The sequence below is a fragment of the Prunus avium genome, chromosome 4, assembly GCF_965620075.1.
Source record: "Prunus avium chromosome 4, drPruAviu1.hap1.1, whole genome shotgun sequence".
NCBI classification, from domain to species: domain Eukaryota; kingdom Viridiplantae; phylum Streptophyta; class Magnoliopsida; order Rosales; family Rosaceae; genus Prunus; species Prunus avium.
Genome location: NC_142287.1, coordinates 14,875,002 through 14,901,790, shown reverse-complemented (window position 1 = coordinate 14,901,790; position 26,789 = coordinate 14,875,002). Strand labels below are relative to the sequence as shown.

Here is a 26,789-nt window from a genome sequence, read left to right as displayed (position 1 = left end):
TAAAAATAAAAAATTCCAAAATCACAAGAGTATCTTCTTGCCTGTAAACTCTCAAGCCTTGGTTCACAATACAACCCAATCATGCCTCTCAACTCTCAAGCCCTGGGTCAATGCAACTATGCCTCTGGTGCTCTATATATGTTTGTTGACTATCTCCAAGGACGAAAACCATAGCCCACATCATCGCTTTCATGGACACCATGACCCAATCATGAAGTTCAAATGTAGATCCATAATTAAGAATTTAAATTGTTCATTCATGTGATTCCGTGGTTAGTTGTTGGAGATATCTTATGGTGTTGTATGTAATTTTAGAATGATATCAATGTTTGTATTAGAAGTGTGAGATAGTTGAATGCACATTAGGTGTTTGACAAAATGTTCAACTAGATTTCCTAGTATGTTTTGTCGTTTGTGGTTTTCTCGTCCTTTGCCGTTGTTGGCATTAATCAAATATTGATTAACCCCAACAAAAAAAACAAAAAAAGAAAGAAAAAAGAAAGTGCTCCTAGATGTCATTCATGCATTTTAGCACAATTTAATTGACTTATTCATGATAAACAGTTTTTTGTCATGAAAGAATGAAATGTGGTATTACTTAATGCTTGTCCTGCAACTTAACATAGCCCTATGTAAAAGATGAGTCCAATTTTCTTGTTACCAAATTCCCTGTGCCCCCTTATTTCCCTTTTAGTTTTGCGACATGTGGCACACAACTTAACAGGAGTTCAACTCTGTTAACTCTCTTTTCGCTTTTTTTTTTCTTTAATTTTAAATAGGGGCATGCAAGATCCAATCCAATCCACCCAAACCGACTGATTCAATCCAATCCAATCCAATCCAATCCAATTTTAATCGGTTTCGATGATTTGGCGGATAGAATTGGTGTAACATCCCTGACACAATTTAATCGATTTAATCCAATTTAATTCTTTTGTAAAATTACAATTTTGTCCTTGGGAGTTAGGGTCATTTTGGTCACCTTTTAATCCGGTAGGATTTTGGGGAATTGGGTGGCACTGTTGCATAGAGCTCGTCGCTACGAGTTCGTAGGCACGCGACACGCTCAATTCCGAGTTGTAACAAACCTAGAAAGGTCAAAAAATTGAGAGGACGTATAGGTAATTCCGAAAATTTGTCCAAAAAACCCTAAATACCCGATCAGTCCTCTCTCTCTCTCTCTCTCTCTCTCTCCCGACTTTCTCTCTCCTCCCTCTCTCTCTTCGTCATGATACCGCCATTTCAGACGGCTTTTCTGGCGCCGTTCGACCACCAAATTCGACGCCACAACTTCCAAAATTCTCCTCTCCTCCTTCTCTACACAGCCCACCTAATTTCTAGGATCGATTTCGTGCCGTGTAGCGACTGGAATGCGGGGAAAATTCGCGATTTTTCCTACACCGGCCAAGGCGTTTCCGGCAATCAAAACAGTCGAGTGAGGTATAGTTTTTCATCCTCTTAGTGTGTTCTTGATGTTTTGATAGTTGGTTTGGATCGATTTGAAGCCGTGAGCGTTTGATGAGAAACCTAGGTTTTGTCAGACTTTTGTAGCGTTTTCTGGCCAGTTGTATAAGTTGCTTCCCTAGTTGTCCTGATCACATAGGTTTAGGTATTGTTGGGTGATTTGAGAAATTTCCATCATCGGAAATTTCTCAAGCCACCCACATGCTGCCCGCGCTTAGGCCATGGTGTGGTGGCCCGTTGTGTTCTTATTTGATCCACATGTTGTTTCGAGCGTGAAGGTATGCTCGGATTCGAATTTGGTTATCGTTTGATAGTCAAATAGATTTACGCCTATTAGGTGATATCTGGGTCCAATATGCTTGAACCGTTGGATCAGCTCCAATTCCAAGTATGTTGTTCTCTATACCTCTAGGATCGTGTAGGAATTCATGGATTGAGAATCGGAGTCCCGGACACTTCGAATCCATGTTCCAAGTTTAGGCTAAGCAATCGCCGTTCGGTCGTGTGATTGGCTTAGATCCGACCACTCGATCGAGACCAAACTTATAGGACGTGTTGAGTAGGCTTTGTTGAACCACTGGGAACTTTTGGATCGAAAATTGGAGGTTGTGGGCCCTGCGAGCCTGATTGACCAATATGAGAAGTTTGACCCCTTGGTTGACTGTGAGTCTTCCGAGCTAAACCCTTCGAAAGTTACTAGAATGACCTTATAAACGAGTCTTGGTTGTTATTTGAGTTATTTTGATTATGTTGGGTTTATGAGATTATTTTTTAGTATTTTATGGAATTATTGGTTATTATTAAAATATATGGATTGGGTGATATGGGGTTTGATTATGAAAGTGTTTTATGGATTGTCTTGCATATTTATATAATTTTGATTATTTTGATTATTGAGACTATGAATATTTTGGGTTGTGGAGTTTATGATTTTGGGAGTTTGATATCTATACTATGAATAAATATGTGGGTATATTGGAATATTGAGAATTTGGAAAAAATTGAATTAAGGGATGATATATATATATATAGGTTTGTGAAATGCACCATCATATGTACCTCCCCGGCACTTGGATACTAGAAACAATGGTTACTTGGAAACATTGGTTACTTGATTACTTTGGAATCCGGCCACCTTTGATCGGGTGTGTCGTAGGCCTTGACAGGCAGTCTGCGCACGTAGGACTTTTCACAGTTACACGAGTATTGAGGATTCTGCTATGTGGTCTGGTGAGCCCAGTCCCCCGGTTGGATGGCCTATTCCTTAGCTACATGGTTATTGAGGATTCTTTCATGTGGTCTAGTCAAACAATCCTCGTGTTGGATTGTTTTCCCCCGGTGCATGATGTGCACTATCATATGTACCTCCCCTTAGATACTAATACTTGGAAATAGTGGATATGGATAATTGGATACATGGAAATGGATACTTGGATATGTCGGAACCCGGATACCCTTGGCGGGTTGTTGCGTAAGCTATTGGCCGGGCAGTCTGCTTACGTAGGACTTTTCACAAACGCACGAGCATTGAGGATTCTGTTGTGCGGGCTAGTGAGCCTAGTGTCCCAGTTGGACGGCTCGTTCCTTAGCCACATAGTCAATTGAGGATTCTTCCATGTGGTTTAGTTAAACAATCCCCGTGTTGGATTGTTTTCCCCTGGTACATGATGATGGCGTGGGGTGTGTATGTATGTATGTATGTATGTATATATATATATGTGGGAAAATGTGTAGATTTGTTTCCGGGTTGGGGTTTCTCGAGCATGTGCATGGTGAGTGCTCTGCACAGGTGCGATCATTATTATGATGTTTGGACAGTGTTGTTTTGCAATATACGCCTCGAATAGGGTATGGTTGCGGGAAATGGTTTTGAGTTATGAATCATGGGAAGAAAGGAATTTATAAAATATTTAGTTATATGCCTTGTGGAAATTGAAGTTAATAATGAATCTAAATTTAAATGTTGACTTTACTTGGACGATATCTGTATATTTTCCTAATTTTGATACTCCTTTGGAATTGTGGAATCTTGTATAGACTTAACTCGTGTGTTTTGTAACATTAATCGGACTTTCTCATGTTTGGATAGACAGGCACCTCGGAAAAAGGCATGTTCGTTGGGAAGGTTAGTTGTATGTGGTGTACGCTATCTTGTGGCTGCATATATATGTTGGACCATATTGTGAAATTGTACCATATCTTGAGTATATAGATTGCAGCTTAGCTTGTTTTTAGTTGATTATTAAAAAAACGGTAGCTACAATAATTTTGTTTACTGTGAATCGTGGCGGATAATTCACTTATATAGGTTGATAGAGAATGACTATAGAAGTTTTGAATGTTATGTGCGTGTGATGCTGATTATTGATATAAGAAGTAGGTAGCCTGGGGTTTAACCTAGGTGCAGCCGCAAAATAAACTGTTCGAGCTGTGCTTGTATTGTTCTAAGTGTGGAAATGAATTTTCGAAGGAGAAAGGTTTTTTCTGATTGCTATTACGATATTTGATACAGGTGTATGGATTTACAAAGGAGTTCAAAAGCAAGAACGTTTTAGAAAATGTTTGGTTATGAGGCCGGAGGCCTATTTGTTTGTTGTGTGTGACGTACTTTGTGCATGCTGAAGTTTGGTGATTTTAAACTATGTTTTTAACAGGTTGAAAAATTTGATAAAGTCCGTTTTTCAGGGGAGACTCTACCGAAATTTCAGTAGAAGTCTCGGCCTTCTTTTCCTTTGTTTTAGAGGAAAAGGATGTTTGTAATTAGTAAGTGGGCCAACCATCGGTTGGATGTCGGAAAAACCACAGGATCTGTCACAGATTCTGAGGAATTCGACGTGGGTCCTGTCAATTGGATCCCTAAGTTTCAAAATCGACATGATTGGATCGAATGGTGGATTTGCTCATGAGGATCCAATCAAATCAAATCCAATCCTATCTAGTTAGTTCCATGCTTATTTTGCTCATTACGTAATTTTCATTAAGAAAGTTATAAAGATTTTAAGTAATATGATGGAGTTATGTTTAATATATTATAAAATCAAAATAATTTTCTCTAACATTTCATAAATGTTTCATATTTCAATATTATCTTTTTCCATTATGAAAATCGATCATCCAATCCAATCCAATCCAATATCAATTGGATCAAATCGAATTGGATTTAAACCTCTAATGTGATCGGATTGGATTGGAAAAATCATGATCCAATCTATATTGGATTCGATGCGGATTGGTGAAATTGTATTGGTTTTGAACCAATGTATCCCCCTAATTAAAAGAATTAAAATATATTAGATTAGAATACACTTTTGACAAAAACACGTTTGCATGCCGCTTCATCTTCTCCACTCTGCAAAACTCAGTGGAGATACTTGTATCTATACTAGCAAAACTCGACCCCTACATCTATTTCATTTGTTGGCCGCTAGTTGGTCAAGTAAGCCAAACTCTGCTTTCTAATTTTCCCCCTTTTTGGTTGCTGGTGTTGGAATCATCGCACAAGAAGCTTTTAAATGATTGATTTGCGATAATCAAATACCCATTATGCAATTCATTTGGTTTCAATATTTTTTTTCCTGAAAAATAGAAGGAATCGCTAGTTTAATTTTATGATAGAGACAATGATGATTTGCTTACCATTGCTGACTTGAGATGACAGACTCCTTTTCCCTCACCATGTTTAATTTTCTGTCGACTTGAATCGTTTCGACATCCTTGTGGCTGGATTTAGGGCCGGCCCTGACTTTTGGGTGGCCCTAGGCGATAAACTAAATGAGGCCCCTTCCCTTAGTATACAATTGAGAAAAAACAAATAAAATGATTTTATGTAGAGCATAACGCGTGAATAAAAAGGTAGAATGCATTATAATAGGACATATCTCCATAAAAAAAAATTCAGATTAGATATTTAATATCATGAATGAAATTACAAATTTACAAACCAACATTCCAGCAACCAATAATGGGAACATGTCAAGATACATTAAAACTAAGTATTTGTTCAAAATACTAATCTGGATCACAAAAGCAGCTTTGAAAACAACATATGAAATGGTTGCAGCAAATTTGGACATGTCCAAAATCTGCCTGGAGCCTTCTTCCTCCCAAACAGGCAACCACTAAGAGATCCACACCCCATTACAATGTGCAAATATCCGATGCTTTCCCTCTATCAAATACACAAATAGCTGGTTGATTTCCTTTGCACCATCTACAATCCAAAAAATAAAAATAGTAACATTAAAAGTACAATCAATCACTGAAAAATCCTTGATCTTCTAGCATTTTGAGAAGCAAAATCTTCAATAACATCTTCAAAATCAAGCTTTTCCAACATATTCTTTTCAATGCATAAGATTGCCAATCCATTCAACCTTTCTTGTGACATAGTTGAACGCAAGTAAGATTTTATTAATTTTAATTTTGAAAAACTTCTTTCTGTAGATGCCACAGTCACTGGCACAGTCAATATGATTCTATAAGCAACGGAGACATTTGGAAAGCAATCAACAAATTTTACATAATCAAGAACTTGAATGGCTGTCTTTGCCTCTTGTGGTAAATACAATCGTAAAACTTCCAATTCAGAACACAAATCATCAGCATTAATATCAGATTCATTGCCATGTGTTAAAGCATTTTCAAGATTAACACAACATTCATGCAACATTTGATAATTCATTCCAAATAACTTTTTAGGATTCAACAAAAAACCAAAAATACCTTCAAATATTTCTAATTGTTCAAATCTACTCCTCAAAGAAGAAATAACAGCATCAACCACAACAAGAAAATAATTACCAACCTGATTCATTTTCATTTGTATCATTTTCTCTCATTTCTTCCCCATTATTTTCATTCTCAACATTTGTATCAATTTCTATCATTTCTTCCTGCTTATTTTCATTCTCAATGGGTTCACCACCCTCATTCAGTTCATTTATATCATTTTCTATCATTTCTTCTAGATTATTTTCATTCTCACTAAGATCACCAACCCCTTCATTAAGTAAATCATCAGCTGAATCTTCAATTGAAGAATTAGTTTTAAAAAACTTATCAAGAGCTCCTTTTTGAGTTTGAATCATTTTTTCTATTTTTCTCCTTTTATTTCTTTTTGCACTTCCAGATTCATGTTTCCTAACCATTTTTCTAGTGCAACTCTTAAGTCTAGAAAGTGAAAAACAGACAACCAATGAACAAAACAAACACACCAAACACAACCAGCAAAGCAAACACAACCACAGCAAACACAACCAATGAACTAAAGCGTTACCAAAAAAAATTTAAAATTAAGTAAACAAAGAGTAAAACCTGGTTAAAGCTTATATAAAAAAGCCTCAATCTTGCAGAGCTTTATTCAGGCTAGCTGTGTTGAAACTAAAATTTGAGAAACTCCACTCTGTACCTCCACCTGATTCATGTACATCTGCAATGATAAGATACATACAATTCAATCAAGTATTCATAAATCTGATTACCACTCCGTATCTCTCTGTGTTTTGTTCCTATTGGAAATTGAAACAATTGAAACAATGGTTTGCTGGGTAGGAACAAATATAAAGAAAAAAAATTATAAATCTGATTACCTTTTCAATTTCTCATGCTACTCCCCTCTTGGTCACCGTCAATCTCAAAGACAAAGACAATTTGTGAGCTTTTTGGTGTGAGATTGATTATTAGGGTTACAATATGATATGAGAAAAGAGGGATGAGAGAAACTGAAAATAAAAGCTATGGAATGGATTGAAAGGAGATGGAGAAAACAAAGAAAAATATGGTGGTGGATTATCCACCGATCGGTGGATTAAATAGAGTTCTATGGAGTAAGAACTAGGAGAGGGCTGTTGCTCGCTGCGTAGGAAACGAGGGGCTTCTGACTTGATGGGAAGAGGAATCGTCTATCTGTGTTTTTTATTTTTTTTATTTTTATTTTAAATGTTGGACAATAATATATATATAAAAATTTGGGGCCCCCTTAATTGGAGGCCCATGGCCAAGGCCCTTCTCGCCTACCCCCAAGGCCGGCCCTGGCCTGGATTGTCTATCTGGTGTTTCTTTCTTGATCAATTTAAATGTATTGTTGCTATATTTGACTCTCCATGCATTCTCTGTTTCTTTGCATGGGTAGTTTAATTTCTCTGTATTGGCTCCCTATTTTGGAGCTTCTTGTACTACGAATTCAAGATCCTTTCAAACCAAAAAAAAAAGAAGGCAATTCTGGAAATTTTTTTTTTGGTGTCCAGAGACGTTTTTGTGGTGTGCATCAGAAGCTAATCACCCTTATGTATGTTGTTTTTCTATGATTATGTGGTGGGATGCTTTCATTTGATATTTTGGTTAGGAATCAATGTAGAATTTTATATGCTTTTGTAATTTTTAATCCAATTGTTCCTTCACAAGGCTAAGCTAACCATTATATCTATATTTACATATTGGTGATGTCATTCAAGTCATTTATTATCTCAATGGTACAAGACTGGATTAAAGCTTCTACTATCACTACTAAAGCCACTGTGAACGCACAGGTTTTTCTTGCTTGGAGCCCTTTTGTTCATGGTACCTTCAAACTCAATGTGGACGGCTCTTGACGGGCTGCTTCTGGATGTATTGGTGCTGGAGGGGTCCTTCCAAATTCTCTTAGAGAGTGGAATGGAGGTTTTGCAATTAATTTAGGGATAGGCCAAGTGCTGGAGGTTGAACTTTGAGGCCTTCTTTTTGGTTTGAAGCTTACTACTGATATTAGAATGTCTAAACTCATTATTGAGATGGATTCTGCTATTGCAGTTCAATTAATTCAACAACACAATCTTCTTTTCCTTCATCCTTTTGTTGCTTTGGTGTCCAGTTGCTTGGGGATCCTAAACACCCACCAAGGGGTATATGGGAAAACCATCATATCCGAAGGCAACAAAGGATGGGGAAGCTAGCTAACCACATGTGTAGATGATATGAGCAAGGTGGTGAATAATATCATGTTAACTGCACCACACATTGGTACTGCCCTAATCTCCGCATAGATGTACCTCAAACATAATCCATCAATTCCATGTACAACACATTGTGGCCACATGTGTGATACATCCTCGCAGAACTCGGGGGACACGAAGTTAGCCCAAGACGCATTCCTTGCAGAACTCAGGGGACCCATGGTCGGCCTGAGACGCATTCCTCGCAGAACCCAGGGAAATACACTCAACTTGAGAACACAAATCCTCGCACCACATGGTTCGGGCATCCCCGATACTCATGGGGCAATGTCATACGCGCGTAGACAAATCCGTCAATTCCCCTCGCAGGACTCAGGGAGATATACTCAACATGAGAATGCAAATAATCCGTCAATTCCCCTTGTAGGACTCAAGGAGATATGCTCTCAACCTGAGAATGCAAAATAATCCGGAGGCAACCATATGTCCGAAGACATTCTGAAGGCAACTATATGTCTGAAGACATTAACATTTCCGAAGGCAACCAGGATGTCCGTAAACATCAATATTTCCGAAGGCAACCAAGATGTCTAAAGACATCAATATTTCTGAAGGCAACCAGGATATCCATAGACATCAATATTTCTGAAGAAAACCATATTTTCGGAGGCAACACAATCCAATTATTAATCCATTTAACATATATATAAAAATAAACACATATATATCATGCTTGGAAAGTAAAAGCGATAGAACAATAATTCACAAAAATTTAATAAAACTCTCAGAGCAAAATACCAACTTAAAATCAAACAACCAAGCCCCAAGCACCTCCCAACTAATTGGTCCCGGTCAGACATGCGAGGCCCACCATCTAGGTCAATTAGGCCCCTGGGCCCACGACCTCTGATTCCCGATCCGAAAGTTCCTATAGGTCCAACAAAGTTTATTAAACAAGTCCTGAAAGTTTGATCTCGATTGAGCGGTCGGATCTAAGCCAATCACACAATCGGACGACGATCATTTCGCCTAAACTTAGAATCATTGACTCGGAGTATCTGGGGCTCTGATTCTCGATCAACAAGTTTCTATACGATCCTAGCGGTATAGAGAGAGCAAGGTTTAGGCCAAAACCTATGCCAAAAGGTTCAGACTAACTAGGGGATCAACTTTTGTTCTTGGACCACAGCCAAAAACTAGTCAGAACTTGCGGAATTGAAGCTGAAACCGTCGACTAAAATGGGTATATTGAACGATTTGTAAAACCTCAAAATTGCTCCAAGATACCAGCATAGACAACTAGAGCATGTGGAGGGGATGAAGATTCATATCTAGATCGATTAAATTCATCGCCGGAATCGCCGAAAACGGCGACTAAAGCTCGAAACTCCCGGAACTTTCCGAGCTCGTCACGGCGGCGTGACGGCTTGAGGTGGCTAGGCTTCAGCCCAAATGTCACGGTGGAGAGAGAGAGAGAGAGAGAGAGAGAGAGAGAGAGAGAGAGAGAGAGAGAGAGAGAGAGAGAGAGAGAGAGTTGGGGTATTTAAAAATCTGACTTTGGAAAAATTACAATTGTGCCACGACACTTCTGCAGACCACAACTCCTTTGTTTTAACTTCGAATTGAACATGTCGCCTGTCTATGAACTCGTATCATTGAGCTCTATGCAACGGTGCCACTCAATTCCCCAAAATCCTTCCTGAACAAAAAGTGACTAAAGTGCCCCTACATCTAGGGGCAAAAATGTAATTTCATAATAAATAATCAATTGAACAGTGATTTTTGGGACGGGATCATTGACTATGTATAGGAGAAACAGTAGCTAACAAAGTGTACGTAGATTTCTCTTGAGGAGAACCCCGGGTGGGCGGAGCCTTGTTTGTGTGAGAGAGAGAAAGAGAGAGTGTGGCGTCTAGGGTTTGTAAGAGGGGATTTTTGCAAAATTTCAGACACACCTCAAACCTTGTGCGTAGCCATGTATTTATAGGAGCCTCGGAGGCTAGGGTTTCGGAAGAATAATTCCAATTATGGCAAGGATCCCCAATTTAGTCAAATAATTCCCAAAATTGATTGGATTAATTATTTGACCTAGGATCTGTGAATATTTTCCTCCACGATTATCATCAACACATACAGACTCACTAACCTCATAAGCACGATTAGTGGTTGTTAGGAGCACTTGAGTTGGTTCTTCACTCGCTTTCTCCTTCAAAAATGCATCCACCTCTACCAATGTACTACTAAGTCCAAATATAGCAATTTGATAGGCTTTGTTTTTTGACGTTGTTGCTCGTGTTACTAGTTGAATGTACAATCGACATAGCTCTCAATAAAGTTTTACGATTTCTACCTTTCTGTTATTTTCATTTGAGATCTTGCATGTAATTGTTGCACTCTTAGCCTCGATATTTTCGTCCATCTCTTCAAGTTGTACCATGCTGATATACTCTAAATATTTTTTTGCAGAAATAACCTTTAAGGCATGTGCACACAAGATTTATGCAAACTCATATTTCTTACAACTGCATAAAATTGTATTAAGTCAAATATGATTGCATGGTGCCAATACTTAATATGAGGGATAATTTCATATTTGTTGACACTTCCAATCTCACCAATCAAGTTCAAGACGCAATATTGAGCTTTACACAACTCATCTTGAAACAATTTAAACACTTCTAGTGTATATAGAGGTTATGCATATTTTAATATTTCACTAGAAATATTATTGTAGTGAAATTTTGACTAGCTATAAATTCAGCTTTCAACTCTTAATAATAACGATCTTCAACCAACTTTCGAAAATGTTGAAAAAATCGTAGCAAATCGTATTCGTAACTAACATACTTCTTTATAGCACAATTCATCCTTTCACTACATTGGGTAGTAGTAATATCAGCCCAATTTTTTTTTCGCCTATAAACTAATGCCCATTTCTCCTTTATATCAAACAATTGGCTCACCCACTCATTGTTTATGATATTATACTTTTTAAGCACGCTATTCCAGGCATTCAGAAAATCATCTTCATCTTCATAATCATATATGCAGCCACGAAAGTCTTTGGTAAAATCATTGAACTTCTCAAAAACACCACTAAGGTGCTTGACTGCATTTTGGTATATGTGCCAAATGCATAACCGGTGGCATGTTTCTTGCCACTTTAAGGCCCCGTTTGGTTCACGGAATGAATTTGATGGGAAATCATTTCCCATGTCATTTCCCAAGGGATGGGAAATGGTGATTCCTTTCCCATGTTTGGTAATGCCAGGAAAGTGACCCGGAAATATCACTTTATTTCCTTTCCCATGTTTGTTTTGAGTAGGAATGGAAAATAAATTTTGTTTAGTTTCCCAATTGTACCCCTATTAAAATAAAAAAAAAAACCAATTATTGTTGGATAAAAACTGTAATTATGAATTGTTAGTAAGGACAAATTAGTCAAAAAAAAGTTAGTCTTACTTTCCCATGGGAAGGGAAAGTGAAACCCAAGTAGGAAGGAAGGATTCACTTTCCCTCCTATTTTCCCATGTCCTAGGCAACGCTTTCCCATGCTTGACTTACCAAACATGGGAAAGCAATTGGTTTCCCATCCCCAAGATTCCTTTCCCATGAACCAAACGCAGCCTAAAAACATTGCTTTGGGAATTTCAGCATCTTGGTATGTGAGAATACTTTTTGGTTTTTTCCCAAACATAGCCTTGACAAAAGTATCAAGTAACCAAATGAACGTCTTAGCTGTTTCATCATACAATAATGCAACACCAAATATTATAGTTTGCTTATAATTGTTTACGCCAACAAACATTGCAAAAGGTCTTCTTTCATTATTTTTCCTATAAGTGGTATCAAAACATACTACATCACCAAAATAAATTTAATCCACCATCATCTTTGCATCAATCCAAAAGATATTAGTAAAAAAAATCAGCTTGATACTACATACAGCTTGTTTACTGTGAAATTCTATAGTTGCTTTTGGAGCAATTCCTAAACCATCAGCCATATCAGCTTCAACTATTTGTGCAAGAGAAATCTTCCTATGTGACCTAAAAAAATGAGTCTTACAAGGACTTGAGGTAACATGGGTATGCTTGGGAAGAACCCAGTAACATGATACTTATCAGTTAAGTGACAACTGATTTTCATCCTTGCTAGACATCCAAATCTTGTATCAGCATAATGAGATTTCACATAGACATCTCAGTTATTTTTTTCACGCTTACCTACAGCAGAGCAAACAAAAAGTTCGTCTCTCAACTTTCCACATTTCTCTATATGAAATTTACTTTTGTAATGCTAAAACCAACACTAAATGCATACGCATGATAGAATTTAAAGACTTCTTCTTCTGTCTCAAACTCCATACCTATTACTGGAATAAATTATTTTTGCATCTTAGAATGAACTAATTGTATGCTTTCATTACCTTTTGTAGTTTCTAATAAATTTTCTTCATTTCTCTCATTGTCTACAAAATCATCCAAGTCTTTGTCCGTTTCAAAATTCATCTTCAGACTTGCTTGAGTTCCTTCAGCTTCTCTGGAATTATTTTCCATGTTCATCTCCGTGAGAAAGTAGATAAAAAAATAATATAAAAGACTAAAATTTTATATGAATAATAATTAGAAAAGAAGTGGAACTAGTATATGATTCAACATTAGAAAACAAAAAGATAAAAACAGTCATCAAATTTCTATATGTTTAAATATTAGCAATGCATTTTGACCACAGAAGTCGCACAACTATAAAAGATAAATCATGCAGTTTTCAATGTCATGGGAAGCTTTTATCAGAAGAGGATATTAGCTATGCCAACCCAAAAAAGAAAGAAAGAAACAAAAGCGATGTATCAACTATCCCAACTTGAGCTATTATTAGTGGTGGTTTCTTTTGTTTTTTAACTTTTACACCCTTATCACGTATAAAAGTTTTGTAATCAAGGCTAATATCGGATACATGCAGAATAATAACTTGAATACTGAAGTCATGAGTTGAGAACCAAAAAAAAAAAACAATTAATCATAACTTAAGATCGAACTTATTAGAGAAAACTGAACAAATCATAAGCTTTTGTGTACAACAGTTAAAGTCAACAATCAGTAAAGAAAAAGAACAAAACACAACGAATGGTGCAGAGCTTTACTCACCTTGTTGGCCAACAGTTAGGGAGGAAAAAAAATATTAGTGCAGATTAACTAGCGCGCTTGAAGGAAACAGAGGACAAAAGGTGTAATAGATTGGTTTTCTTCTTGTAGAAATTAGAAGCGGGAGAATGAGGATTGCTAGGTTTTGTAAGGGTTTTTGAGAGTTGAGAGGCGAAAGGACGCTCAATACATACGCTCGCTCTTGTCTCCTATGATTTTGGAGTTTTTTGTTTTTAATTTTTTTAATTAAAATTAAAAGAAGTTTACAGAGTTAACTCTCCTTTAAGTGGTAGGACACGTGTTAAACATTTAAAGAGAGGATATGGAGGGGACACATAATTGGACATAGCGGATCCGCTCCCACATTCAAATTTCCAATATAAATCAAATTGCATTTTCTAATTACAGTTCTACAAACATCATACTCATCTCCATGTGAAAAAGTTGAAACAAAATATTTAAGGTAACATGTCACAATTTCCTATTTTTATTCCATGTGATGAAATATTTTTGTTACAGTGTTCCCAAGGATTAAAATATCGGCCGTGCAGATAATATCGGGCCTCCAATTTACAGATATTTCGGGGAATATATCGTTATTGTTTTAGGTATTAGGAAAAAATCAACAAAAATGACAGATATAGGCATTGAAACACATAATTTTGGTCTAAAACTTTCATAGATGTTATGTACATTATCACTGAATGTATTGAACAAATAAAACTAAAAATTTACTAACAATAAGATATCTATATATATAATGAAATATAAGTGGTATGTAATGCGCGTTAATGAAAAGTTTGAAAATAAAATATTTATTAGAATGAATAAACCATGCATAAATCCGTAGTTTGTTTAAACATTATATTACAATTTAGATAAGTGTCTAACTACATAAATGAAGAGCTCCTATGAGGTTCAAACAATGAGGAACAACCATCTAGATTCATACAATAGTCATACCAAGTCATGTAACCCGAGCAGTTTGTAAGCCATGTTTGAACATGGTGCACATATGTCTCTCTTGAGCTCGCTACTGTCCTCCCATATATGGGATAGTTAGGATTAACCCAACTAGTAGGTCCATAGTTTGTTTCATCATCTTGAGCTCCATAACTAGTTCCACTATAATCAAACATGACATAACCATAGCCATCATAAGATTCATTTGAGTTAGTACTAGGTCTAGTTCCTATGCTCATAGATAAAAAACTGATCGCCATGTCATCTTCAGATGAATTGATTGGTTTGCTTCTTTTCCTTAAGTATTGCTTCCCAATTGCGCCAATGCCTGGTCCAGCTTCTCTGCATCCATGATCCTCATCTTGGGTGGCATGAGTAAAATCAGCCTCGATAGTAAATGGGCTATATTGTCTTCCTTCTTCATTACCTCATGATCCAGCATTACTTCCTCCATCATTATCTGACAAATTGCATGAACTTTCTTTTCTACTAGTACTGGCATCGTCTCTCAAGGGACGTCTTTGACCTTGCCGAGGTCCAAGCATATTCCTTTCAAATGATGAAGTATCTCCACTTCTAACATCTTCGGATATGACTCTATCGACATCAACTCCTTCTTGGGTAGCATGTTGTGCTATAACGGCATCAGGGTTGCCTTGTTCATCATCCAAGTGAGCTGTCATAATCCATTATTGAATTGGATTATTATCATCATCAGATGGTTGCCCTGCAATGTCAAGAAGGTCTATGTAGTCATTTTCTGCAACCTTGTTCATTTCAGCCTCTTCATCACGTAGCTTAAGTTTCATATTATAATAGCAAAAGACAATCTTTTCCAGCCTAGTATATGCGAGACGGTTCCTTTGTTTCGTGTGAATAAGAGCAAATGTACTCCAATTTCGTTCACATGCCGATGATGATGCTGTCTGTGACAATATACGCATAACAATTTTTTGCAAGTTCGGGGCAGAATCACCATGAAGATTCCACCATTCTACTGGGGGGGATCGATTTTCTTGATTTGACAGCCATCTCAGTGCGAAATTTCTTTCTACAGTCTCTAAAATTTATCACCTTGATTCACAATGTTTTGTGTTCAGTATGCATAAAACTAAACTTAATAAGGAAGACATTGTTTTGTGTTCACTTACCTCGGCCCCAAATGCTTGCAAACCTCTATCCCTAGTTGGATTCAACCTTTCAAATACGCGTTGGAGTCCTGAAAGTAACTCTTTATTGTGGCCAACCCCTGTTTCATATTGATATCTAGGGTTCAAGTAGTAGGCTACAAATATGAAGATTAGTTAATGCCCATTGTATAAATTTAAAAATTGATGCAAATTTTTACTAAGAGATTAAAACATACCAGCTTGATGTAATGGACAAGATAATGTGACATCCCATCTGTGATTGATGATTTTGAGAATCCATTTTTTTCCCTTCAACTTAGAAATCTTCTCTTTCATTATGTGAAACATATCATATAAGATAGGCATTATAGGAACTACCTCTGTATCAACAATTCGCAGGATGCTATACAAAGGCTCATAAATGGATTGTACTCCTTCCATGGCATCCCAGAATCTATGATCAAGGACTCGACTTTCAATTCTCTTCCCCTCTTGTGATTGACTGAATCGACTATTATACCATTCCTCACTTGTAAAAAGTTGCCTCAGCCCAGCTTTCTTATTTAAGATGCTATTGATGGTGATGTAGTTTGTCGCAAACCGAGTTGCACCAGGTCGGACCAAATCTCCTTGACAGAAGATCCTCATCTGAGCCAATAGCCAACCATGATTGTAAATGTATTTGGTTAATTTCCTAGCTTTATTTATGACATTAGCCACCGACTCTTGCTTCCCAATATCTTCAAATATTAGATCAATGCAATGTGCAGCACAAGGAGTCCAATAAATAAGGTACCGCTCCATCATCATCTCTCCAGCCTTAACAAAGGCTGAACCATTGTCGGTGACAATATGAACAACATTCGACGGCCCAACCTCTTTTACGACATCCTTCAACAATTTGGCAATGTACTTTGCATCCTTGGTTTTATTTGAAGCATCCACTGATTTCAAAAAAATTGTTTTCCCATTTGAGTAGACCATGAAATTTATTATGGACAACCTCATCGAGCCAGTCCATCCATCACTCATGATGGTGCATCCATACACGCCCCAATAAATAAGGTACTGTTTAACTTCTAATGAAATAAAAACTAATATTATTAGACCAAATGATGATCGGTTAAATGCTCTACTATTAAAGCTAAAACCGCTACCCTAGTAAAGCTATGCCGCATCCATGTGAGAAAGGAATAAGTTTAACACTCAATCTTATAATAGAGGGTATAAAAGGCTTTATATCATTAGATTATATAATTTGTTAGGACCAAGACATGCAAAAAATTCCCCATGAAATATGGTATGTTGTGCCTAATGTTAAAATTGATCTTTTCAATGAAGTTATTTATGCCGCAAATTCATTAAACTCTGACCATGGTCGGTCCCCGCCGAGCGTGCTTGACAAGTCAAAGTTTCTTTTGTTAAACTTCAAAATTCTATAAAATTATATGGACTTAAATATGATATCACTAATAAATTGGAGAAATTTTAGTGTTACGATTACACTGTCACATGGTGTTATTAATTCATTTGTTAAAATATGAGCGGACGATATAGTTCATATATTATGGACCTCTTAAGATATAGTATCAATAAATAAATACATGTGGCGGTATACTTGTCATACCAAAAAATTACTCCATAATATAGGCACATGACAGTATGATTCGAGTCAAGAATCATTGTTTCCCATTTTAGGAGATTGTCAACTTTTGTTTCTGATTCTTGTACACGGAGATTGAATTGTGATGAGAATGAACCAAACTAACATGAAAAGATACAAATATAGTTCAATGACGGTCATTATTTAGAAGGGATAAACATAGCAGAAGTTTTCATCGAATCTGTTGGATCAAAGACACAACCTGGATTTGCCAAAGTATCCAAGAGTACAAAGCAGGCTGGATATAATAATCAAAATCTTAAACATATAATTATAGTGTACAACTTTTTTATACAACAAAAATAGCACAATTATTATCCACTGGGAATTGAATAATCCTTAAACTCTCTCAATCCTTGTACTTACTGAGTTATTGGGAGGAGCACTAACAAGTTCAACCTAATTGCCATTAACATGTGTAAGAAAGTTTAGTTCTATAAAGGGTAAGAGAGAAAAAGAATGCAATACTCTCATGCTGAGCTAAATGAAGGAAGCAGGAACAGGGAAAATTAGCCAAAATATTTTCACCCATTTTATGTTCAAGCAACAAAGTGCAATAGCCTATGCTCAAGGACTTCCACTAGCTCTAAAGAGCACTTCCAGCAGTGAACCCTTTGCCATGGCAAGGGGGGGGGGGCTAGGGCAGCTACTATTCACGTGAATAGTGGCTGCCCTTGCAAAAGGTTGTGGTGTTTCCACCAATTGCCATGGCAATAACTATTCACATGAGATATGAGGAGAGAAATTTGTATAGATTTTTGGTGTGGGAAGTGAAAACTATGACTAAGTATTTATTAAAGATTTTTTTCGATTAAATTTTTTTTTTTTTGGTTGCTGACGTCAGCAAACTCGGGCTTGAACTAGGGCTCATCTTGCCTGAGGGCTAGCCTGGTTTCGTGGGCCCCAGCAGCTGCCCCCCCCCCCCCCCCAGCCCTTGTTGCTGGAACTGCCCTAACGCTTTTAGGTTCCCATCTTCATAATAAAGGTGTACATCGTTGGCAAGCTATATTATTAGATGGTTACGGAGGAGATCCTTACACAAGTATTCAAAAAATACTTAGAAAAGTTTATGATGCCTTGAAAACTTCCGTGCAACAAGTTTTTCTAGACATTGCATGTTTCTCCAAGAGTGAAGATAAGGACTATGTGGCATAAGGTCCCCCAAGATTGCATTGAAGTACTCGTTGAGAAGGCAATGATAACTATTCAAAGCAATGTGATTTTGATGCATGACTTGCTAGAACAACTGGGTAAGGATATAGTTCACGAAGAATCTCCCCATGATCCTAGCAAGCGTAGTAGACTATGGTTTCACCAAGATGTATTCCAAGTTCTAACAAAAAACACAGTAAGTATAATATATGTTCCTATATTCAATTTGACAAGAAGTAGTACCTTATGTGACCTATAATTTTCTTAACAAAATGTACACATTTTGGTTTGAAAAACGACTCGATATCTTGCTATTAATACTTTTCCATCTCAGGGTACAAGAAAGATTAAATGTATCATGGTGAGTTGTCCAAAACCAGATGAGACACCCTTGATCTTGAATGCAAAAAGCTTATCTAGGATGGTAAATCTTGAAATTTTCATAAACCGTAATGTAGTTCTATCTGGATGCATTGACCATCTGCCCAACGAGTTGAGGTTGATTGATTGGGGTAGATGTCAGTTACAATTTTTCCCATCCAATTTTCATGCAAGGCATCTTGTTGTATTCAATATGCCTTGTAGTGATATTAGACAATTAGAGATATTTAAGGTACATACTTCAAATTATCTTGTTGTATCCAATTTAAAGTTCTTATTTTCACGACACAAATTATTGAATTTTTTTTTTTTTTTTAAAATTTTAAGTTTGTGATTTGATAATTTCCTATGTCATGTTTTTGTCTCACAGAATTGCTCAAATGTGACATCTATAAATTTAAGTGGGTGTGAATTCTTAGAAAAAATCCCTGACTTATCTGGAATCCCAAACATAAAGTTCTTGAATCTAAGTGAGTGTACAAGTTTGGTTGAGGTTGATGATTCTATTGGATTCCTTGATAAACTTGTTAAGTTGGATCTTGGAGAATGCGTTAAGCTTACGAGGTTTGCAACAAGACTTAGATTGAAATCCCTTAAAAGTCTGTGTGTTCGTAATTGCCAAGGGCTTGAGAGTTTCCCAGAAATAGAGGACAAAATGGAATGCCTAACAATATTGAATATGGAAGGAAGTGGCATAAGGGAACTGCCTTCATCAATTGTAAATCTTACAAGGCTTCAAGAATTGAGAGGTGATCATTGTGAGAACCTTACAGTTACGTCATTAGGTAGTATATATGGATTGCAACACCTCACTGATCTGAGTTTCAAAGGGTGCCGAAAACTCCTTACATTCGCGATAAGGTGAAGTCTGAAGTTTCATCCAGCAATACCAAATTACAGCAGCTTTTAAATAACTCAAACATCAGATTAGCGCTTCCCAGCCTGTGTTTTTTTATATAGAAAAGTTGATATAGATCTAAATTTCCATTGAGAAGTTGGGTTTAATCCTCGCATTTAGTGACTTTGATACAAGTCCTTTGATTTTTGTGCCACATGGGATTACATTCCTTTTGAAATATTTTATGATGTAATCTTTTTATTTTTATTTTTTTTAAATCATTTTTTATTCCAATGTTGTCCTTTATGCCTTGAATCGGGTAATAGTAATTTATATGATAATAATTAACCATTTATGACGTTTGTCATTGAATAGAAAAAAAAAATTATTGCAAACAAATCCCAAATTGAGTTCTTTCATCCTTGAAAAAATTGAAGACATTTTGCGGAGATACTGGTAGCCAAATGGTCGTGGCTGCACTAAGAACCACACCGTTGGGCTGACCCGAATCCATGCTCTTATGGATGGTAACTCACACTCCAACCTCATTCATCCCAGAAAGGGTGGTCCATCAATGGCCGTTGGATGTGCTAATGCTTGCATGTTCAAGTGTTTTTAGGGAAGCAAATACAGTAGCACATCGTTTAGCACATGAGTTATAGGTAACAATTTTTATTTTTGTTCATTCTATAGTAGAGGTATATTACATACTCTTGTGGATATATTATCCTATGGTGTAGGTATATTGTTCTATTGCCTATTGCATAGGTATAATATATGTTTTTCATATTTTCGACGATGTATAATAGTATTTTATGTACCTTTTTTTTTTATAGGTAAAATACGTTTTTTATTTGTCTATTTTTGTATCCAACTTATATGTTGTCTTCTAATTTATGTTCCTAACTTATAGGTAGTCTTTTAATTTATGTTCCTGACTTATGGGTAACACGATTTATCACTAAGTTTTTTCCATTGCTAATAATAACACAACTTACCTGTATATTAGGTACATAATTTCATGTGGGTTTTTACTTTCATTAATTAAATTGTATTTTATCCATATATTAGGTAAATATTATCAAGGAAATAATTCAAAATTTAAAATCTGAAATTCATTTATGAGGAAATAATGCATTAAATTTAGATTTTCAATGTGTTTTCCTTATTTACCTGATTGGGTAAAATCGGCATAACAAAAAAAATAATAAAAATCAAAGGACCTACATCTAAAACCAAAAACACGTGGACTAAACCCAATGACAGCTAATCGTTTTGGACATAGATCTAAGAATCCCTATTTTTTATCTCCATAGATGCAATTTCTCAGAAAGTGATTTCCTCGTGCCTCTTGATTGCTGGAACGCATTAACAGAACTTGATTTATCGGGAAACAATTTTGTCATGCTTCCGGGATGCATTAGCAAGTTTGTCAACTTGTTGATTCTTAGATTGCATGGTTGCAAGAGGCTTCGGGAAATTCCAGAAGTGCTTCCACCAAGAGTAGCTTGGTTATACCTGCTTAATTGCACATCATTGGAAAAAATTTCAAAATTGGCCCAGGGGGTTCGGTGGCTGGATTTGGTCAATTGCTTTCAAAATTGGCCCAGGGGGTTCGGTGGCTGGATTTGGTCAATTGCTTTAGACTACGCGGCATCGTTATAGAAAATATTTTTCTGAATCAGGTTTCTGTTCTATAATCTCTCTCTCTCTCTCTCAATTATTTCGTTAACATGATGATTACCGTAACTATTCTATTCTATTAATGTAGCTACCGCGTTCTGTATTCGAAATTATACTTCCAGGCAATGAAGTCGAAATAACACTTCCAGGCAATGAAGTTCGAAAGTGGTTCAGGTGTTGTAAAGATGCAAATGTAGTTGAAGTAGATCCTGATTCAGATGAGGAACACGTTGCTGGATGTGAAGTTTGTTTTGAAATTCCTCCAAATGTAAAATGGGAGTCGACATTAAGTTTACTTCTATGTGTTAGTTATCATGATCCTCCAACAGAGACACAGGAAACTCATGTGGCTCAAGTGTATTCCATTATTGGATTTGGATCCGCAAGGGAAAGGAAGAAAGATGCCGATGCAGCAGGGTAATACTAATACGCATAGATTTCAAGTTATATTTAACTTCCCAGACCCAGATGGAGGGCCGATAGGCTTTAAAAGCTGCAGGATTCACCTATTAGGCCACCAGGTACAGGTTGATGATGATGATATAACGATGATGAATGAATCAACAACTAGTGTGGGGAAGAAGAGCCCTCGTGGATCAGAAGAAGAGCAAAGGCTTTGCTCATCATCTTCAGAACCTATGGATCAGCCAAAGCAGAGACATATTGATATTTATGAGGACCAAAAGTATGTAAATTGATCCATTAAATGTTGAATGATATCTTTGCATTAATATTTTCTGGTCATATTATCTACTCTCTCTTTTTTTTGTTCAATTCAAATTTAGCAATTAATATTTTGCTGCGCATCTCTGTTATATGTTGTAGCGAACTTCAGTCTCTGAAATTCTTTTTCTCAGGGCTCTACATTCGATATTAAATTTTCAGGCAATGAAGTTCCAAAGTGGTTCAAGAGGTGTGGTGAATAGATGGCCTGCCTACTCTTGAGCAGTTTTTATGCACTGGTTCAATTAAAATAAATAAATAAACACAGAATTGCGATAACTAATCATGTCGGCTTTATCAACAGCCTAAAATCCACTTGAATAGTAATGCATGAATATTCGGAGTGGATGTTGCTATGGAGTCAGAGAAGGGGTCATTATATTGCATGTCAGAAAACTTACCGGTATAACTACAATTCCTCTTTCAAATGCCTATTGCTCTCTGCTGGACTCTCATTCTCCACTCTCTTTTTCTCATTCTGGAGCTTCTCCACAACTTCCTCCAACGGAGGATCTCCAGGTCTTCGAAAAACTTGATCGCCAATCTTTATTTCATAGGCCTCTGGTTGGTTCAACACAAACTCCTTCAACTGGAGAATCGAGATAAAGAAAGGGATAAAACAGTATAAGAACAAAAGAAAGGAGAAGCTCGTGATCTACAATAATCAGGTCATCATCCAATCAAAGAAATTCATTATCAGCAATAATAAGCTCATCAATTCAAAAAAGTATGCTAAGCAAGACATGAGTTTAATTGGCATGCAACACCTCTCTTATGGACAGGTAAGCCATGCCCAAGACTTCAGATTTTTCTATTTGTTGTGAAAAAACATTCTTAAGAAATGAAAGACATCTACAATCAAGGAGCAATTTCTCCAGCAGGACACAAGGGAACCTCATTCTCTTTTGATCTGGAGGACAAAAGACCCAGTGTGGGGGGAAAGAAGCATACCTCTGTCATGTCTTGGCCTTGTGATTGTGTTTAGATCAACACCCATGAATCTTACCCCAAGAGCTCCAGTTCTCAGAACTTTGGTCCATTTAGCAATCTCAGCCACCATATCCTGCGAGGGGAAAAGAAGCCCTTACTAAATTTACCATTCATTTGAAGCCAAATTGAAAGCCTCAATCAATTACATAGCAAACCATCAAAAGTTGAAAATAAAATATTAACAAAGTCATTTCTATTACCTATAAAGCCATTACACCAACTTAAGCTCATACTTAACATCTAAAGCTAGAGACTACGACAAGAATTACAAAAATAAAGATATAAGTTTATAACAAGTGCTCAATTCATGGTTCACAATCTAAAAAAGTGTTCTGATAGTGCATTTTGGGCAGCCTGCAATTTGCAAAACTAGTACTTATCAGTAGATTTCCACACATTAATCCACAATTTCCAATTTTAACCAAATTCTTTCACATAAATGTTCAAGTCCAATTCCATATCAAAACAACTTCCAATCAACTTCTCAATACTCTTTCAATTCAACAGTGAACGTTTGATCAAAATTCATGCTAAAAAAAACTCGTTTCACTGATTACACTAACACTATCAAATTGAGGTTCCAAACTACGTGTTACTATATCAGAGCCAACATAGAAACTAACCCAATTCAATTCAAGCTGAAACCCAATAAGAACACAAAGGGGAAGAGCAAATTCGGATTACCCGAGTCCGTTTGACGCCCAGCCGGAGCTTCACAAACCCGAAAGCCGGGCCGGTATGCCGCTTCATCATCTCCGCCTGGATCTCGGACATGTCCATTTCGGACAAATCAGGGGGCGGATCAAAATCGGAAGAGGGTGGATTTCTTGCCCCATTCTTTCCAAGTATCGTCCTCTTCTTCGTCTACGACGTCGTCCAGGTCGTCAGTGATGTGGACTCTCCGCTTTCCTGCCTCGGCGAACCGGACATACTCGCCATTTTGGGAAAAGATAAGGGGTGGAATGAAGAAGAGAATGGCGAAGAGAAAGGGAAATGGTGGTTCTGGGTTTGGCATGCTTTATGTGAAGTGAAGATTTGGGAAGGGGTTTGGAAAGTGTTGGGAAAATGGTAGTTTTGGTATATATAGGTTTTGACATTTGAGTGGCATGAACACTTCTTTCTTTCTTTTGGGGGGAACAACCTTTTTTTTTTTTTAATGCAAGTTAGACAAAGTTAAAGAAACTGTTCATTAAAAAAAATTAAAGAAACTGTTAATTAGATTATGTACTTTTATCCTTATAAAGGAATTGTCTCTTTTCTCTTTTTCTTTTTTTTTTCTTTCTTTTTGTTCGGGTAAAAAAAAAAAAAAAAAAGACAAGACATAGGATCCTTCTCAATATCAAGGCTTTCTAGCCAAGGCACTTCGCTAATTCTAATGATTTGTTGGGCCACATATTAGCCAACAAATTTGTTAGGATTAGTAATGTAAGGTTCACGAATCCCTTATTAGGACTTTTAATAAGGTCATATAGAATTGTGAAATATGACATCTCAAGAAACACGTGTAATTCTGAGCATTTAGATTTTACTATATGTACTTACAATGTCACTTATGGTACTTTTGTTGTTATATGCCAAAGCTTGTTTAGGGCTTATAGTTAAGTTTATGATTATTTGCTTTTTGAATAGGGTTTTTTGAGTAATGGACAAACTGAACGGTTTGGATCGTGAAATGATATTGTGAATGATTCCAGACAAAAGGTTATTGTCGTAATAATTAACTTACTAACTGGTTAATGCTTGAGTGACATTGTATTTATATTGCAATATGATTAAGAGAGAAATGAGCAAAAATATTAACTTAGGTATATGTTTTCTTCTTTTTTCAACCTACATATATATATGACTGTTAATACTTTTTTATTCAGTCTTTGTGGTCACTATCTCTCGAAAGAGTTTCTCTGAGTGACATTGAGTACCAAACAAAACAAAAGAGCCAAATTGAAAGATTGATTCTCATTAGATTAGCCTAGTTAAACAAAAAACCCCTTAACATAATCCTAGTCTCTTCTCAAACTTGTTGGGACTGGGAGGGCTCAATGCATATCTAAGTAGGAGATAATTTGCTTGCAGATTGTATCCAGGTGTTCCTGATGCTCTAAAATTTGCAAGCTCAACCATATACATTGTCACCACAAAACAGGTGTGATTATCTTTGTTCTCTTTCTGACACAATCCAATTAAAGACTGAAAATGTTGGGGTTGCTGTAAATGTGAACTTTTGCGCCGATTTGCTGATGCTTTACTACGAGGAGTTGCAATACCGCCTGAAAGAATATTTGGTCGTGGAAGTGGGTTAGTGGAAACTAACTTGATTTTAACTGTGTTTGAATTTTTTGGTACTTATGCCTGTGGTCGTTTTTCCCTAATGTGGAACTTTACTCTTATGTATTGAAACAGCTTCAAAAGAAACCAGAACATCAGGGGCTGAAACTGCAGTAAGAAACTTTTCTGCTTCGTATTTGAATTTTTTTTTATAAGATACTAAATACTCAGAATTTTCGATAATATACGCTCAACATTGACCAGCTTTGTCGAAGATCGACTGGCAACCCTAAAGAATGTGATCAAAGAACCTGAATTGGATATTTGGAATTTGTATCTAGGTAAAATTCTCCCTTTACCCTTATCAAACACAGACTCTTTTAACTTGTCTATTATATTGCTGTATGTGCTTCATTGTGGTACTCATTCGCTGCGGTTGCTAATTTGGGATGAATTGGATCAGGGGGTTGGGGGTACAATACACAGAAGGAATGGGAGGAGGCAGCTACAATTCCCAGGATTCGGATCCTTGAGCTTTCTGACTTCAGTAAGAAGTTGAAGTAGCTTCTTTTTCATACTGTTCTTCTTCTTATTCCCTATCCAGCTGTGAATGTATTAATTCATTTAAACTGCAAACGACAAACTTCGTTGTCAGAGACTTAGAATCTTACAGTCAGAAATTTTATGTAATTCCTCTGTTGTAATCTGTTGAACAGAATCTTACAGCCTAAAATCATCTTGAATAGTAATACATGAATATTTAGAGTGGAGGTTGCTATGGAGTTACAAAAATGGTCATTATATTGCATGTCAGAAAACTTACAAGTATAACTACAGTTCCTCTTTCAAATGCCTATTGCTCTCTGCTGGACTGTCATTCTCCACTCTCTTTTTCTCATTCTGGAGCTTCTCAACAACTTCCTCCAGAGGTCTTCGAAAAACTTGATCGCCAATCCTTATTTCATAGGCCTCAGGTTGGTTCAAGGCAAACTCCTTCAACTGGAGACTAGAGGGAAAGAAAGGGATAAAACATTATAAGAACAAAAGAAAGCAGAAGCTCGTGCAAAAGCTAAAAACTTCAATCTTTTCTCTTTGTTGTGAAAAGCATTTTTAAGAAACGAAAGACATCTACAAATCATGGAGCAATTTCTCCAGCAAGACACAAAGGATTCTCATTCTCTCTGATCTGGAGGCTAAAAGACACAAAGTGGGGATGAAAGAAACATACCTCTGTCATGTCTTGGCCTCGTTCCATGTTGAACATGATTGTGTTTAGATCAACACCCATGAATCTCACCCCACGAGCTCCATTTCTCAGAACTTTAGTCCATTTCATAGCAATCTCAGCTACCGCGCGGCCATACTATTAATTTCAAAAAAATTTAAAGAAACATCAGAGTATAGCCCCCATTTCATAGTAATCTCAGCTACCGCGCGGCCATACTATTAATTTCAAAAAAA

The 26,789-nt window shown here is 36.7% G+C and overlaps 1 protein-coding gene and 3 pseudogenes across 2 annotated transcripts; 2 read left to right on the top strand and 2 right to left on the bottom strand.

Annotated features, from left to right (window-relative positions):
* Positions 1-14,931: 14,931 nt before the first annotated feature.
* On the bottom strand, positions 14,932-16,811 carry LOC148294875 (uncharacterized; annotated as a pseudogene).
* Positions 16,812-19,163: 2,352 nt separating this feature from the next.
* Positions 19,164-19,789, top strand: LOC148294874 (TMV resistance protein N-like; annotated as a pseudogene).
* Positions 19,790-22,273: 2,484 nt separating this feature from the next.
* On the bottom strand, positions 22,274-24,166 carry LOC110753995 (uncharacterized; annotated as a pseudogene). Its single transcript, XR_015835520.1, has 3 exons — positions 23,748-24,166; positions 23,025-23,136; positions 22,274-22,662 (listed from the first exon to the last, which is right to left on the bottom strand). The product of XR_015835520.1 is annotated as an uncharacterized LOC110753995 (transcript).
* A 539-nt stretch (positions 24,167-24,705) lies between these two features.
* Positions 24,706-25,985, top strand: LOC110753996 (uncharacterized). The gene is made up of 6 exons (XM_088252283.1): positions 24,706-24,743; positions 25,137-25,206; positions 25,250-25,354; positions 25,464-25,501; positions 25,593-25,669; positions 25,792-25,985. Exons 1-6 carry the CDS (start codon positions 24,706-24,708, stop codon positions 25,890-25,892), a joined length of 429 nt encoding a protein of 142 aa, XP_088108409.1. The 3' UTR covers positions 25,893-25,985.
* Positions 25,986-26,789: the final 804 nt, after the last annotated feature.

Bases quoted from the DNA above. Each gene is read 5' to 3' on its own strand.
- LOC110753996 (XM_088252283.1), top strand. From the start codon at position 24,706: ATGGACAAACTGAACGGTTTGGATCGTGAAATGATATT. The intron at 25,207-25,249 runs GTGTGATTATCT...ATCCAATTAAAG, and splicing joins ACATTGTCACCACAAAACAG to ACTGAAAATGTTGGGGTTGC. The intron at 25,670-25,791 runs GTAAAATTCTCC...GAATTGGATCAG, and splicing joins TATTTGGAATTTGTATCTAG to GGGGTTGGGGGTACAATACA.